Raw genomic sequence first — 17,369 nt, forward strand, 5'->3', positions numbered from 1 at the left:
AGCTGGCGGGATCAGGAGTGACGTCCGCTACTGGCGTGACTGGCGCATGCATATAACATGCCAAGGTCTAACGCTACGTAGCGAACGAAACGCAACTGTCACTGTCTCACTAATATGGAAGAACCGGATATTCCCGATTCCGGTACTGTGTTTGTATAGAAAACAGTAACGGGAGCCCCTAGATCGTCCCCTTGTCTAGGCTGCATGTACGGCCACAATGTAGAAACGGTCTTTATGGTGCATCAAAAATAAGATCAACTGCCAGGTACCTCTATCCAGTGAAGTAGCGAGCTATCTCAGACGTCTATTTCTATTATCCATGTTAGCTTTCAGAACGATACTCGTTCATAAGCCTCTCACAAGTGCTGTGTATGAACCACTATCGGACACTATGCCTTCTTCCAACGCCATTAATAGCGAGACCAGCGCCTCCCAAAGCACCAGCTTGGGACGCGAGACATCTACTTGCCCTAATTTAAATAGCCCTACAACGTTAGGTACGTTAGAAGAAGTACGATAGAATAGCTGCCGCACTTTTGCTGTTAGCATCAGGCAGCAGGGTCAATGACCTTACTCTACTACACTGTAGCCCGGGCAATTACATAGATAACTTTAACGCTATTATTTTGTGTCCGAAATTCGGCTCTAAACCAGATAACGTGTCTTACCGACTGGACTCTTAGAAGCTCCGGAATAAAGTATAGACCCAGTATAAGTAGGTAGTCTGGGTACGTCACCTTGCGAGAATTACACAAAATGTTAGGGGACACTTCGCTTATTTCTTTCAGCCACAGTCTCATCCAAACCGGCCTCGCCTACGATTGCTTTTGATCCACGATGTACTTAATAACTAAATTGGCTGGAAAGCTATTCACTTAGCGATATTTTCGCTTATGTTAATTGGGAACATGACTCGCCGAGATTCTGCGGATCGGATGCGATTTCGAATGAGAATTCTCTTAAACCAGTTTAACGTCAGATTCGAACCTGAGATTACAATTTCAATTCTCAATTTCCTGTAATTCACATTATAACGAGTCACTGTGATTTCATGGGTTGCAATATGGTGTATACATATTTATTCGTTCTCTGAGTTCTATGACAGTAGGTGTAGCCCTATCGCTTGCGCGCCCGCTAACTCGCCACCAGGAGATAATAAACAGGTCTCAATGAAGATATCCGATGTGGAGTACGGAACACATAATATAAAAATTTTACCTTCCAATAAAATTATTATTATGTTTCCTATCCACATCGGATATCTGAGTAATGCCTTCCTGGCAGGCTACTAGGCTACTTTTATGCCGACGGTACTTCTCCTCAACAATGACATGGCGGTGGCGAGTGGCGGGAAGCGAGCAACGGTTCGCAGGAAGTGGAAGCGGAACTACGTCACGGCGTGGGGCGGAGCGACTACATAGACGCTAGCGGCATCATTGGTCAACGATCGCGTTACTCTCTCAATGAAGATATCCGATGTGGATAGGAAACATAATAATAATTTTATTGGAAGGTAAAATTTTTATATTATAAGTATGGATTTAAGTAATTAAAAGGTCGGGGTCTCAAACCCCGGCTCGTGGTAACGAGTTTTTAGGGACGAAATATCATTAGATATTTACCAGTCGCTTTTCACTGGCAGAAAAATTTCTCATGTGTCGATTACACAGAGTTTTTTCATGTTTATTCCTAAACTTGACCTTTACGAAACTGCCGGCCGAGTTTTATATAAAATCGAGGAAAGCGAGGCCGTTTATTAATATAAGGCGGGCATTCCTATTCTGGCTGAAGTATGTATAGTTATTTGAATATGTTTGTTACTATTTGTAGAACATAGAGTGCGTGCTGCCGAGCCCGCTGCTGGTGTTCGAGCTGATCATCACGCCGGAGCTGGAGTACCCGCTGGTGTGCGTGGGCGCCACCCGCCGCCCGCTGCGGCTCTGCTTGCTCAACATTAACTCTGGTAGATACTTTATGTTTGATTTAGGGCCAGTCGCACCAACCACATTTTGACAGACTGATCAACGTCAGCCGCCACGCCCGGCGCTTTACTATGAAACTTTCCATACATAAAAATTTAGCGAACTCTTTAACGATACGAACAGTTTGGTGCAACCGACCCCTAAACCCTCGATCTATTTGATATCGGGTCAGCAAAGAGGATTAAAATACAATTCTTAAGACATTAGAGTTGAAGATGAGGCACCATTAAGACACCATTTTAAATTTATTTTTGTAGTTTGCAGCGTCTCAGTCAATTGTCAATTTTAAAATCGCGCTATAGCTACCGATAGATGGCGTTACTATAGCCCGTTCGCACACCAAACTAACATTTTAACTCTTAAGGGGCCCACAGATTAACAGTCCGCCGGACGATATCGACCTGTCAGTTAGAATAAAATTTTGACAGTTCCGAACAACTGACAGGCCGATACCGTCCGGCGGACGGACGGTTAATCATTGGGCCCCTTTACGAGTTTCACTTCACACTCTCGATTTTTTTTAATTAAAATTTTAACAAAATGTACGACACTGTAACTTAATTTAATGTTTCGCCATACGGTGAAGCCGATTTGATTACTATCAGATGTTACTGATTATGGGGGGCTATCTTAACATGGGTCTGGTCTGTTCAACTAACCTCATGCTGTCGCACATCGAGGAAATACCTACATGAATACCACAAAGAATAGATAGAACCTATAGAGGGGTCCTGTCATTGTAAATTTTGTAGTCACAGTAAATTTACTGCCATCTATCGACACACGACTAAAACTCAAGATGAAACGTATAAAATTATCAAAAAAAATTATATATATGGATAAATGATTTTATTATTTTTATATAATTTTGATCCATGATCATTCACTGATATCCATGTGTTAAAATTGTTAAATATGAAACGGTGTCGTCACGCCATCTAGCTGAGTATAGGCTAAATCTATCCGAGAATGTTTTTTTCTTGATTTCCGAGGCACGTTTTTTCCTTAGACTTTATTCATCTTATACGAAGTTACATATGTCTTTGATGAAAACTAACATTTGTTTTGTATGGCACAGGTGCAACCTGGTTCCATTCGGACGAGCTGAATATCTGCGGCGGCAGCAACACGGTGGTGCCGCGCGGCGAACGCTTGCACACGCTGCGGGCCGTGCACCAGATAGACAAGGACACGGTAAATATGTCACTAGAAATATCTCGCAGGTGCAACCTGGTTCCACTCGAACGAGCTGAACATCTGCGGCGGCAGCAACACGGTGGTGCCGCGCGACGAACGCTTGCACACGCTGCGGGCCGTACACCAGATAGACAAGGACACGGTAAATATGCCACTAGAAATATTTGTCCTATGGCTCAAAATTAGTATTGTCCACGGCTTATAAGTAAATTTTAAGTTTAACAATTACAGATTATGCATGATTATTTGTCATCGTATTTTCACGGAAACGTACGAACGCGTTATTTTAGTCAGTCTCGGTATAAAAAGTATTGAAGTTGAATGAAGTAGCATGACAAATATACAAACGTTTCCGAGGAAATACGATGGAAAACAATTATGAATGAACTATATATGTACTGAATTTATTAGGTCACTTGAATCCACTGTGACTATTAGCGCCATCTAACTTCGAAGAAGCAGTGGTGGCCGAGTGGATATGACGTCTGACTTTCAATCCGGAGGTCGCGGGTTCAAATCCTGGCTCGTACCAATGAGTTTTTCGGAACTTATGTACGAAATATCATTTGATATTTACCACTAGCTTTTCGGTGAAGGAAAACATCGTGAGGAAACCTGCATACATCTGCGAAGAAATTCAAAGGTGTATGTGAAGTCCCCAATCCGCATTGGGCTAGCGTGGGGACTATAGCCCAAGCCCTTTCGCGCACGAGAGGAGGCCTGTGCTCAGCAGTGGCCCACTGCCAGTGGGACGTATATAGGCTGAAATGATGATGATGATGAATGATGAACTTCGAAGAAGTAAATCTTTGGACTATTCTATCTATACACATCTTATACTTTATATTTTTTTAGTATGATGCACCGCAGTGAAAAGGGGGGTACCTATGTTTTGTGAGCTGTAAAATTGCATGGACACATTATGAGGTTATAGTAGCCATGCAGTTATGCAGTTTTGCGTCTGGGTGTAACTCTAGAGTACTAAAGTGCTGAACAGTGTCGTAATCAACGAAACAATAGTCATTTACAATACAAGTGTAAAAATAGGAAATTTGCAACGAGTGGCGAATTTTAAAACACGACCAAAGGGAGCGTTTTAGATCGACACTAGTTGCGAATGACCTATTCGCACGTGTATCGTACAACGTTTTACAGTACATATTGCGTTAAACATAGACTAGGAATCCTCTAGACCGAGTTTAGAGCAATTATTTCATGCAACCGATATGCCAAAAATGCGTGGGGTGCGCGGGACGAGGTGAGCGAAGTCCCGTGCCGTGATTGGTCCGTTCAAAGACACGGGCGTCACACAAAGACACTTTCGACTCGAACATGGAGTAAAATTACCGTATGCGTGGCAGAGGGGGTACCGCGACTATGCTCAGTCTGGAGGATGTTTTGTCTGTCCCTTTAAATTATCGTTATTATAGCACAGGGTGTCGTAATGGAGCACCAGATGAACTGTAAAATCTATTATGTTGTAGGTGTTGGTGTGTCACGAGAATGTGGTCGATATTATCCCCGTGCTGCCGCCTGCGCTCGATACGCGACGGGAGGATGAGAAACGGAAGAACAAACTGCTGCCGAGGATAGAGTTCGACTTCAATATTGACAGCATATGTGAGTACATAATTCATTCTTCTTCAGAAGGCTGGTATTCCACATATCCAATTTATTTGTCCAATAGGGGATATTACTGCAATGTTCTGCCGCCAGAGTGCAGCACTACCAAAGAATATAATACTCACTAGGAGAAGAACGATAACTCCATACAAAAAAATGTCCCCTTCAAAAGTTCGTTTATACTACTAGCGCTCGGTAGGATACCATTGTAATTAGAATTGACAACCCGTTTAGCCTAGCGCCCCTAGCGGGTATTGGCAGTAATCCAGTTCAGGAAGCTAATGGTCCTGGGTTCGAATCCCGGAGAGGGAATTTCTTTTTGTATTATTTTATTTTTTGTTGGGGTCAGGTTTTTAAGAGCCCATCAACGTGCACACTAGCGCCACTGCTGAATACATTAAACAAATTTTTATGTTACTGGATTCGTCAACCTACCCGTTCAAAACTAAAGCGGCCGTTTTTGTTTTGAGCTCATAGATTGACGAATCCAGCAACATAAAAACTAGTTTGATGTATTCAAAAGGTACTTAAATACACAATACAGTCAGTAGCGGCCACTTTTTTAAATACCTGTAAAATTTAAATTTAACTTAAATAATCACGATTATTTATTTTAGCAGTGGTGCTAGTGTGCACGTTGTTGGGCTCTTAAATTAGCATATCACAAATAAATAAAGAAATACGTTATAAGATAATGATTAGGTACTATATTTAAAAATTCGTCAAATATAAAAGGTTACAAAAAGTTACGTATTATTAAGATATAAATATTTTCATTCCTATTAGGATTAGTGTATATATGTTAGGAGCAATACATATGAATACATACATTGATATGGCAAATGGTTACAAGTTGTTATTACATCTATCCGGTTATCGGACATTTCTGCTCCACAGCTCCACGCAGCGTTCTTGGTCACCGGAAAACTAGTCTGTATATGCAGCAGATACGTGCCCTTTGAGCTTTTTCCAAGAAATCATATGATATTATTATCTCACGCTCAAGCCATGATTCACTTTCTAAAACAAAATAGTCACAAATTAAACAATATAATCTAACTTCCTAATTACTAACGTCGCTAATTCCTAAGGTCTAAATTTACCAGCTTACTCGTAACCAATGAGAGGTTTTACATCTATGACGAATTTAGATTATAATTTCGGACGCGATATAGCGTCCGCGGGACTTACGGGGATAGTAAGATTAAATTATTATATTTGAATTTGGTAATTAGTACGCTCATTTTTATTTAAAGATTGATATATTTCTTACCTTGAAATTATCGCTGTTTCTGGTTTACTACAACGGTTTCCACACACACATTAGGGCTTTTCATAATCCGGATAAGAATTGTTGATGAAGTCGCCATTGCCGGATACATAATACAGCAAGGAAGGAGGAGCGACAACGGTTTAAATTTAACTAAGTCTGTGCGAAGACGCATTTAGATATGTTGCTCGTACATATGAATAGTATTTATTTTTAAATTAATTAATAGGTAAATAAATATATTTCAAGTGAATAAATCGTTTTATATGAAAATTTATATTTTTGGCGTTAAATGACTTAAATGACAGCATTGACATTACAGACTTTTTTCTTGTTTATGTTCTTACCGGCCAGACTCAAATCAAGGCCTATCAAAGAGGCCTATTGACAAAGATTTTTTTTTAATTTTATCAAGGAGGGTAGAGGCACGTCTACCCTTCATAGATTTTATGAACATAGACAAAGACGAACTGAAATAGATAATAATTTACATATTTCAAAAAATAAATATAATTTACATATGACTTTGACTACTTCATAAAATACAAATCAAAATATATTTGATAAAATAATTGGATTTGTTCCTAGAAATCGTATAGACAAAGCCAGTTCTAGCAATGTTGCTGTAGTAAAATATTTTTATGGTAATTACTGGCAATACAGCTCTAGAAACGGAGCACACATGTACAAATTATGAAGGGTCACGTCATTCCAAGGAAGTCAATAGGCCTTGAGCACTACCGACTCTAGTAAATTCATAGACTAACTTATACATACTGTGCGTTAAACTGTTTTTTGACAAGTTATCACAGACAATAAAATATGACATTGTTGCATCAAGGCGGTTTGTTAACAAGGGCCTACCGGTAAACGCGAAAATAGAAATTTAGTTATCTGCCTCTTTATCGCTCGAATATGCAAAAGTGGTAGAGAGGCAGAAACCGAACTTTCGATTGCCGTGTTTCACGGTACGCCATGTGATTGACGTAGTGACGCATGATGTGTCATTGATGTTTGTTTACTGTATGTGCTAGTTGTGCCACCTACGCAGAGCTTTGCCTAATATTCCCTATTAGTATTTGCGTCTCACATTTGGCTTGATGAAAGAGTGTGACGGAATGACATTGGACCAAGATATTGGACAGGCGGACTACCACTCTTAATACCCCGAGTTAAAAACTTTCATTACCTGCCTAATGCATTGCAATGACACGGATAAGCTCGTGGTTAGTGCTTTTGATTTTAAACCTTATTTCCATACCGTAAGGTATATTATTAATTCAGCGCGCCAGTGGAAGTGGTTTACCCAATTTGCCGCTAGATGTCGCTGCGCAAGTCCAGTGGAAATCGTACATCGCGGTGTTAAGATTTTTCCTGATTCAATGACCCTCTCCGAACAAGTTTGTAGTGTTATCGCTTCTCGGCCTTTTGGCTAAGATCAAAGTGTAGTATCTGTTCTTTTCAGCTTAAGAGCCCTTATTCCTTAGAGCGTTCGCCGATTTTGCGAAATAACACTCGATAGATGGCGCTGGCGCTTGATACGCGAGCGCCGGCAAAGCTATGCGCGTTTCAACGCAGACGAGAATAATATTGATACTTTTCAATTTAATTTGCAAGTAAATTTATTTTAACGTTATATTGGCACTCTTTTATAAGCATGATAGTAGTGAATAGAGTGTATGTGTTGAGAAAATATATAACCAACGACGAATAAATAATAATGATTGTTTACCTATGTCATGGAATTATTGCGACAAGTTCATCCATGAAGTCAAGGAACTATTCAAGTCAGTTCACCAAGGAAGTTGAATAATTAAATGTTTGAAAGATAATATTATACTAAATTATAGTATATATACATACGGTGTTGCTTATTTCGTCGAAATTGAAATTTTCTATGTCTCAACCCCTTAAATTGTTCTCTTTCACTAAAAAACAAATGTGTATTTTTTTCAGAATTTTCAATTATGTTTTAGGGGTCGCTACCGAATTTTGAAAATTTGCACCCTCCATACAAGATTATTTTTTTTAGTCTTTTTTCTTGTTTTTTTTTATATGAATCAACGAGTCAGGATCAGGGTGTATTAATGTGCAGTTTAACATAAAATAATACCACTATTTTTTTAAAGCTTATTATGCGTGTTTTAGGCGTTCTAAATATTCATTCAGCAGTGCGCACTCCTAAAATAGGAATAAAAATTAAAATATATTGACTATACCTAGTATTGAATTACATGTAAATAGCTTCCATATACTTTGACTCACTGTCTCACTAATTAAAAACTAAAAATTAAAAAAAAATCATAATGTATGAAGGATTCAAATTTTCTAAATTCAGTAGCGACCCCTAAAACGAAATAAAAAATTCTAATTGTTTTTTAGTGAAAGAGAACAATTTAAGGGGGTGAGACATAGAAAATTTTAATTTCGACGAAATAAGCAACACCCTAATATATACCTGTATGCATATACAGGGTACCCAAATATAAGGGAATTCCCGTTGCCAGGGAGCTTTAGTGATTATAATGAGCAACTTTTAGTATGGGACCTACACCGAAATCGCTGTTTCATAGATTTTGGCTAGTCCATTTTCTATGGGAGGGTACATTTTTTAGCAACCATTTTCTTGCTAGCAACGGAAAAGCACTTATTTTTTGGCCACCCTGTATAAAAACAATAAATTTGAGAGTACTAACAATGTAACAACTCTCTGCCACCCAGATTTTTGATGTAAATTTTTAGGGGGCGGAGGGGGCGGGGGGGGGGCGGGGCTCACAACTTGATCTTGATATCTGTATCATTTAAGCCACTAGGCCAAGTTTAGTATCATTTTCGTATAAATCGGGGGTGCCGAATTCATTGTCATTATCATCATCATCATCAGGTGTCACCATTCCGAAGTAAAAACACATAAAATATGAAGAAAAAAAATACTTTTTTTAATTCCTCTTCACACTTAAACTGCTGAACCAATTTAGTTAAACCCACATTATAGACGGGTCTAACGCGGGTATGTGAGTTAATATGTGTTCAAAACGCGAAAGTTTAAAATATTCAATTTAGTTCATATTTGGTAGGTACAGAGATAGTTTGAGTCCCGGGGAATAACATAGCAAACTTTTAATCTCAAAAATTATCCCTTAAGGATGTGAAAAGGGAGGAAGCAAATGAAGCTTTATTTGTAAGTATATAAAATAAAATAATATTAATAATCTATCAACCGCATCTAGATCGATAGTGCTCGTCAAGGCAAATCTATTGAGCCCAAATACGATGGAGTTATGATGAGTAGATTCGGAGTTCTGGTGACCAACTCCTGACTCCATCATGAGAACCTGGGCTTCATCTAGATCAATGGTGCTCGTCGGGGCAAATCTATTGAGCCCAAACACGATGGACTTATGATGAGTAGATTAGGACTTCTGGTGACCATCTCATCATGGAGTCAGGAGTTGGTCACCAGAAGGGTCTCATGATCCTGGACCTCATCTAAACAGATGATGCTCGTCAGGGCAAATCTAATGAACCCAAACACGATGGAGTGATAATAAGTAGATTAGGAGTTCTGGTGACCAACTCCTGAGTCCATCATGAGAACCTGGACCTCATCTAGATCCGTGGTGTTCGTCAAGGCAAATCCATGGAGCCCAAACACGATGGAGTTAAGATGAGTAGATTAGGAGTTCGGTGGCCAATTCCTGACTCCATCAAGAGAACCTGGACATCATCCAGGTCGTCCGGGTATAATTAAAATGCAAACCCTAACCAGAATTCAAGTAACACTGAAAATCTATCACATAAGCGGGAGTCGGTTGTTAAAATTTAATATGGTGTGAAAAATGTACTCTCCCTTGGATCAAGATTTTCTAATCATAGTATACAACAGTTCTCGGAACTCGCTCAATGTTTACGAAGCAATGAGCGCCTGACGATCGAGCGCAGGTCCGTTCCCTAAGCGCGCTCGGCGGAGAATGAGCGCGCGGCGTCGCTGCAGCGTGATTTATAGGTCTTTTAAAAAAATATATATTTACGGCAAGGTAGGTCCTATAGTTATGATTTTTTTTTAATGAGTAAACATAAAGTTACAGTTTGTTAAAAGATTTTTTTTGTGGCAAAATATAAGTCCAATTAGCGATAAAAAAATGTAATGTAACCCTGTTTTCACCAAAAAAATGAAGAAAACTCGGAAGGTATTTTATCATGTTTTTTAAATGAAAGTTCGATTTTCAAGCATGTAAGCCCCTCGTATAACATATGATGAGTTGAATTGTAATCATTCATACACCAAATGATTCTTGTTTACTGCAAAATTGAGAGCCGAAACGACCCTTCTCACAGCAAATTTTGAAAAAGACTTCTAAGAAAACTCATTTATTTTAGGTTCAAAAAGAGAAAATGAAAATTAGAACGTTTGCAGCCCCTAGTTTAAGAAATGATTATTTAAGTACGTTATCAGTTTTTGAATAAATACTAATAGTTACGTCGTAATCTTGAATGAAAAAGGAAGCATTTTGCAAAATACGCTCGTCTGTAGGAGTAAGGACTCTTAATATCTGAAAGTTCCCTCACTGAGGGACCAGTATATTAAACTGATTTTTGTAAACCGACGGGATGTTCGGGGCTCGCTCCACTCCCGTCACGGGTCGGCCCGGCATTGCAGTGCCGCCGGGATTGGCCCACATAATACCTTAAAAATATACTTATGACTTAGGAACTGACTCATATTTTTTGGACTTTACCGAGTTACCTTACCTCACATTCAAGTTTCAAGAATATTTTTGTATAACAATATTTGTGTATGTATATTCAGTGTGCCTGGCGGACTCGGTGTTGGCGTTCCACCGGCACGGCGTGCAGGGCCGGTCGCTGCGGCACGCCGACGTCACGCAGGAGATCACCGACGAGAGCCGCGCGTACCGCCTGCGGGGGAGCGACAAGTGAGTGCCACACCATACAGTTTATATTAGATGCGACTCGGTATTGGCGTTCCACCGACACGGCGTGCAGGGCCGGTCGCTGCGGCACGCCGACGTTACGCAGGAGATCACCGACGAGAGCCGCGCGTACCGTCTGCGGGGGAGCGACAAGTGAGTGCCACACCATACAGTTTATACTAGTTGCGACTCGGTGTTGGCGTTCCACCGACACGGCGTGCAGGGCCGGTCGCTGCGGCACGCCGACGTCACGCAGGAGATCACCGACGAGAGCCGCGCGTACCGTCGGCGGGGGAGCGACAAGTGAGTGCCACACCATACAGTTTATATTAGATGCGACTCGGTATTGGCGTTCCACCGACACGGCGTGCAGGGCCGGTCGTTGCGGCACGCCGACGTTACGCAGGAGATCACCGACGAGAGCTGAGTCGGACTTATGTACGGAACCCTTGGAACGCGAGTCCGACTCGCACTTGACCGGCTTTTGATGTAATTGATGTAAGAAAACAAGCTTATATATGCCTTGTTTCCAGGGTTGTGGTGCTGGAGTCGCACTTGCTGCAAAGCAACACGCTATCCGGAGACGACGGGAACGACCTCTACATACTGGCGGGGCACGAGGCCTCCTACTAAACACACATATTACATTGATATAGGTAACTAACACCCATGGCAGAGACAGACATACATACAGTCAGCAGCAGAAGTCGCTAAGCGGAGATGTTCAAAATTGACATATGGTATGGAACACCACTACGTACTTTTCGTGTTTAGCATGTTTGTGGTTAAAACTTAACTCAATGCAGGTGTAATGAGTAAAAGTAAACGCACATAGTCTTTGTAGGCGCTGAATGATTTCATCCATATATGGCGGGAATTTAGTATTTAACCTTTTAGGCCCACTTGCACCATCCCAATAACCCGGGGTTAAGCGGTTAAACCGTTAACCCGGTGTCAAATTGTACTGGTAACCATGGTAACTCCAAGTTTAACCGGTTAACCCCAGGTTAGTGGAATGGTGCAAGTGTTAGAAGGTCATTTAAAGATATCGCGAGATGAGTAACAAGAACTATATTATTAATCAAAACATACTTACAACCTCACAATAAATATCTTAATCAATTCTCAATGCCGATAGAGCATTTATTTACCAAGAAAATAAACTACGTAAAGGGTTTTTGAAGCGTTACTTACTGTACTTTTGCATATTTCGCGTATTCCACTTGGAATCGTCTTGGGTCGTCCCATTCTTAAATTAGTCCTATTCTGCTTTCGTCACCCATTCTACATTCGTCACAATCGTCGATGGCTTTCAATGTAGAATGAGTGACGAAAGCAGAATAGGACTAATTTAAGAACTTGACGGAAAACGAATGGGACGACCCAAGTCGATACCTTCCACTTACGCTCTTCGATTTAAGAGACGACTAAATAATACAGAATGTTTATCTGCATAGAAAGTTGTGATACTTAGAAAAAGTCGAGTTTTTTTTATTTTCCATGCAGGTATTTTGTTTGACTTGTTTACTATTATAAATAACGCCATTCTTAGAGTTCACTAAATCTATCGATCGATTTTTAAGATACTTGAAGGTGGCTGAAACACCATAAAACGATTATATGATCAAGATCTCCTTCAAGCATAAGGGGAAAAGTTTGTAGTAAGCTACTTTTTATTCTTGCATTTTTAATTAAAACCTGGCAAATCAATTTGCCAGCAGGAAAATATGCATCCTATTTTCAAATATGCGGCCTTTTTCTACTTATACAATTGGCTTGTTAGACTGTAATTATAGTCTTCTCTGGGTTTGTTAACTGGATGGAGAATACCTAGAGCAATTAAGCAATCTTAGACCTTATTTGATGCAATAAGCATTTCATAGTGAAAATATTTATTTATTAATTTTACCTCGTAAAGCGTGTAACAACCAAATAATTGTGATTATTATTAATCTCTAATAATATTGGACTGTAAGGGGTAGTAACATCTAATAAAAGACATTATTTAGTACATAAATAAAACAGTATAAAGAACAAATAAAATACATTTCTAGATCCAGTAAAGTATACTAAAACAAAAATTATATTGTCATAAATTTGGACAGCTGAAGTACAAAAAAAAAATTTGACGATGTCTTAAAATGAGTGAGGTGTTCTTTATATTGTTATATTTGTGATATACATATACATAGTTTAACATAGACTTATAAATTTAGGTTGTACGTATATTACCGAAACCAGTGGTATGAGGTGAAATATTTTGAGGCATTCGATAAAAATGACTCATTACGCGAATTCGTACCTATTAAAAGGAGGTTTGAGTGACACTTGAGGATGATTTATTTAATTTTATATGTGAGAGAGTGAAGCTCAACATGATTGAACATATGTATTTAATATTTGTCTAAAAGACTCAGGCTTTTAAACGCATCTTCAAGTTTATTCAAATATCGTGCAAGATGAACAGAAAACGACATAAGATATACCTTATTTTTAATGCAAATTGCTATTCAATGAACGATTAATAAAGAATATATCCAAAAATAAAGGAGCATCTATAAAAATAATAGTCGTCAAAAGGGGACTGGCATCGGTAATGTCGTAAACTCGCTTGTGTATTTTTTGTAAATAATTACGATTATTCCAAACTAGTTTTAGCCGATTGTATTATATAAATAGCATAGTTATTGTAATTTTAAAATGTATTTAATTTTTTTTAATGGAAACCTCATATTCGTATCTAATAACTGATGGTCTGGTTTTGACGTGAAGCTCTTGCAGGGGTGAGTGAACATTTTCTGCCAACTTTTGTGGTCGACATAGTTAATGCATTAAACACATAGCTTTTATGTAACATTGCGTTCAAAACTTTTTAACAAGAGAATTTTACCAATGCTAGCTTTTTTATCACGGTCTTAAATGCATTTCTTTCATACAATATTTATTTAGAAAGAGATAATTCTCGACTGTCATAAAAGTACCTAAATGTGTAATTTAATATTATTATCAGTGTATTCCATCAGACTTATGATTTGAGATTATGTATTTAACATTTGTTTATGATAAGTTTTATAACGTTAACTGAGAATATTTTTGTTCCATCACAGATTTGATTATCCCGTTTATTTATCTCCCGTAATAAAAATTTATTTTGTACATTTTTGTTTTTTATTTTATTTATGCACCTTTTGTTACCAATGACGTAAATTTTAAAGATAAAGTATATAAAATATAATTTCCTCATTGTCACATTTTTAACGAAATTTGTTAGCATTCTTTAAAATTTGCTGGTCTCTAGGTTTACCTTAAACTTTTATTGAACATAAACTTTGATATGATACTCACTTGAATGCTGTATACAAAAAATAACAGTAACATTTCGAAAAGTACAAAATCAAAAGTCAGTGTTTATTAAAAGGATTTTTAATAAATTATTTTGTGTCGTAAAAAGAGAGCTTAAGACGTAGATGCTCCAGTATTAAAATGAATGCCCTGGCGCCATTGTCCTAGGTACAGTCAAGGAATTTAAATTCCGACCCATTTCGTACTTTGTCACAGTGACAATCAATATGAAAGCCCCTAGAGACCTCATACGGTTGTCACTGTGACAAAGTACGAAATGGGTCGGAATTTAAATTCCTTGACTGTACCTTTTTACGCGTAAAAACAATATATTCAACTTTAAATCTTGGATTTGGTAATACGTCACCACTACGTGATCAACATCAAAAAAATATTTTCTTTCTATTATGATTATTCGCAACATAAAATATCTATAATAGCATAGTATATTTAATAAGAAACTATATATCTTCGCTTCTAAAGTATATCGTAGTTTCTTGATTGCCAAATGAATTAGCGTTAAGGTTCAATTCCATTTCCGATAGCATAGCAGGCAGAGATTTCCGGTTCCGTCGCACTCTAAATTGCACCATAATAACAAAGATATAGGGCTCCATTTGGAATGTGCATCATGCCGCGTCTCTTGACAATTTAACATACCATTATGGTTCATTTTGGAGCGCGCAGAATGTGCAGAGCTGCTTGCTGTCAGAATTGGCGTGACACCTTTACACCTCGCACGGACTGAATAAGGGCTGTTAGTACCGGGTCGTATGATTCTGAGATGAGTTTATCTGCAGTTGTCAACCAGAAACCCAACCACTTTGATCGATGACACAGAATAAATAAGTACTAGGTACAGAAGACTCACTCTCTAACAACGCGTCTGTCACGATCAGCACAGATATGGCCGCTAGGTGGCGACAGTGCCACGCGCGGCTTATGGCTTTCCCCAAAATTGGTGTGGAACGGATGTACTTTTAGCTACCTGTAGCAAAGCGACGAAATCGCTGAGTGAGCCACTCCTGTCACCAAAATCGAAGTTAAGAGCCCATCAACGTGCACACTAAATAGCGCCACAGCTAAATAATGGTAATTATTTAAATTTAACGAAAGATAGTTAAAAAGGGGGCCGCTACGTACTGTATTGTGCATTTAAGTACCTTTTGAATACATTAAACTAGTTTTACTATTGCCGGTTTTGGCAGAGTATTAGGTACGGTAAGAATGCCATCGCATGTACAATTCGGCGCGGAAATCTTATTCCTTGACATAAACGGGTACCTAATGGTTGACAACTGTAGGATAAGCTTGATACCGATTATGAGAACATTACATGTAATTTGTAGATATACGTTTTGAATTAATAGGTCTATAAGGTCGGAAGCGGCGTTCAGAACACCATTAGTGTAGTCTGCTGGTGCTAAGGATTGAAATAAAAAGTTTATTAACTTTTTCAAAATCGGGAAAAATAGTTAAATACCTTACCTACCTGCAACTGAACAAATGAAAACTAATATTTCGAATAAAACTATGATTAACAGCTATTGTCAAGCATAATTCAAAGTATGTTTTAATGAACAAGTATTTAGACAAGTCCTTAACACCAGTATATTGCTAAACTTATATTAACGTAGATAATAATTACCTTTTTAGAGATTAAAAATTATTCAAATCAAAGTCTGGAATAAAGAGTCTATTATTAAAATGTAAAATTACAAAAGTAAATGTTAAAGAAGTATTAAATTAGTAATGAAAATGTAATCTATTTACCTGAGCTTTTCTTTGTAGGATATGTATGTACTCGTATGCTGTCAATGATGTCTTCACTAGAGATTCAACCTTATTTTGAAGGCTATAGAGTTTTATTTAAATATCAAGCAAGTGTGTGTTCACCTCAATCAAGAAATGATTATGAGTTATTTTCGTAAAGACTAGAGCCCAGAACTCCTGCGATTATGTCGCCGTACAGACCCTAGAGGCTTTATTTTACTAGTCCATTTTCTAAGGTATGTCATTTTATTATGTTATCTTCCACCTACGCCTTTTCCCATCTGGGGTCGGCTTTTCTTGCCCATTCTCCACACAGGACGATTTTTTGCCGTTTCGGCGTCAATATTTGTTTCTCAGGTCATTTTGGACCATTGTCAACCAATCAACACAAATACAAATGTTAGCATCTACTATACATTGGCTGCATAGTATTTTTCGTGAGTATACTAGCCAGAATAACTTATAACAGTCATATTATAACAATAGATCTTTAGTGTAGACATCATAGTATCATGTCAGTATGGTAGACCCATGGCCAGGCCTCATGGAATAAATTCCGAAAAGAAAATATTTGAAGTGGCCTGTACATGGTAATATTCTCCTAGATGACATAGTAAAACATGTTACTCTCTCTCAATAAGTACATGGTCCAAGATGCTTTCTAGCTAATTTTGTGTTTTTTCTTGTAGAAACAATACAAAATGATTATAGCTTGCATGTTGACCAGACGCATACAAAAATTATTTTTCATAGATTAAGTCTTTCCAATTTTTCTCTATAAAATTAAAATATTGTATTAAAACTGGCTGTCAATAAAATTCATCAATTTTATTGATGAAATTTATTGTTAGTATTAAAATATGAAAAATTAAATTCTTGCAATCAAAGATTATAAATTAGAATAGGAGATAGAGATATGATATTTATTTTCGTTATGTGGAGAGTCGGGAGTCATCTGGTGTACATAGGCTAGCGTAGAGCACTGAGGGTGCGGCGGTTCATGTTACAATTACAGATTGTTTAAGCAGATTTTATTCCTGAATAAAGTGATGACAAATATTGTGTGGTTTTATTATCAACTTTATCCATTCTAGCCCCTTATCTCTTTGAAAGCCAGGGTCAAAAGGAACCTACCATATAGATTTCTTCTGTCACAACAGATGTGAAGAATACTCATATAAGCAGCAGCAATGAAAATGTAACCAAATGGACCAAAAAATAGTTTTCCAGTAAAAATGGTAGTTAAAT

At 38.2% G+C, this 17,369-nt stretch overlaps 1 protein-coding gene, 1 non-coding gene and 1 pseudogene across 2 annotated transcripts in view; all 3 read left to right on the forward strand.

Annotated features, from left to right (window-relative positions):
• LOC134675922 (mitogen-activated protein kinase kinase kinase kinase 5) overlaps positions 1-17,180 on the forward strand; it is a 67,011-nt gene extending 49,831 nt beyond the window's left edge. Inside the window, exons 17-21 of the mRNA XM_063534267.1 lie at positions 1,831-1,963; positions 3,061-3,176; positions 4,664-4,799; positions 10,883-11,009; positions 11,540-17,180. Of these exons, the coding sequence (XP_063390337.1) occupies positions 1,831-1,963; positions 3,061-3,176; positions 4,664-4,799; positions 10,883-11,009; positions 11,540-11,639 (612 nt within the window). The 3' untranslated portion in view covers positions 11,640-17,180. The remainder of the gene's footprint in view (positions 1-1,830; positions 1,964-3,060; positions 3,177-4,663; positions 4,800-10,882; positions 11,010-11,539) is intronic.
• On the forward strand, positions 7,485-7,672 carry LOC134676043 (U2 spliceosomal RNA). Its single transcript, XR_010099875.1, has one exon. It is a non-coding gene; the product is annotated as a U2 spliceosomal RNA (small nuclear RNA).
• On the forward strand, positions 10,591-10,757 carry LOC134676042 (U2 spliceosomal RNA; annotated as a pseudogene).
• Positions 17,181-17,369: the final 189 nt, after the last annotated feature.

Source organism: Cydia fagiglandana, chromosome 23 (assembly GCF_963556715.1).
Source record: "Cydia fagiglandana chromosome 23, ilCydFagi1.1, whole genome shotgun sequence".
Lineage (NCBI taxonomy): Eukaryota > Metazoa > Arthropoda > Insecta > Lepidoptera > Tortricidae > Cydia > Cydia fagiglandana.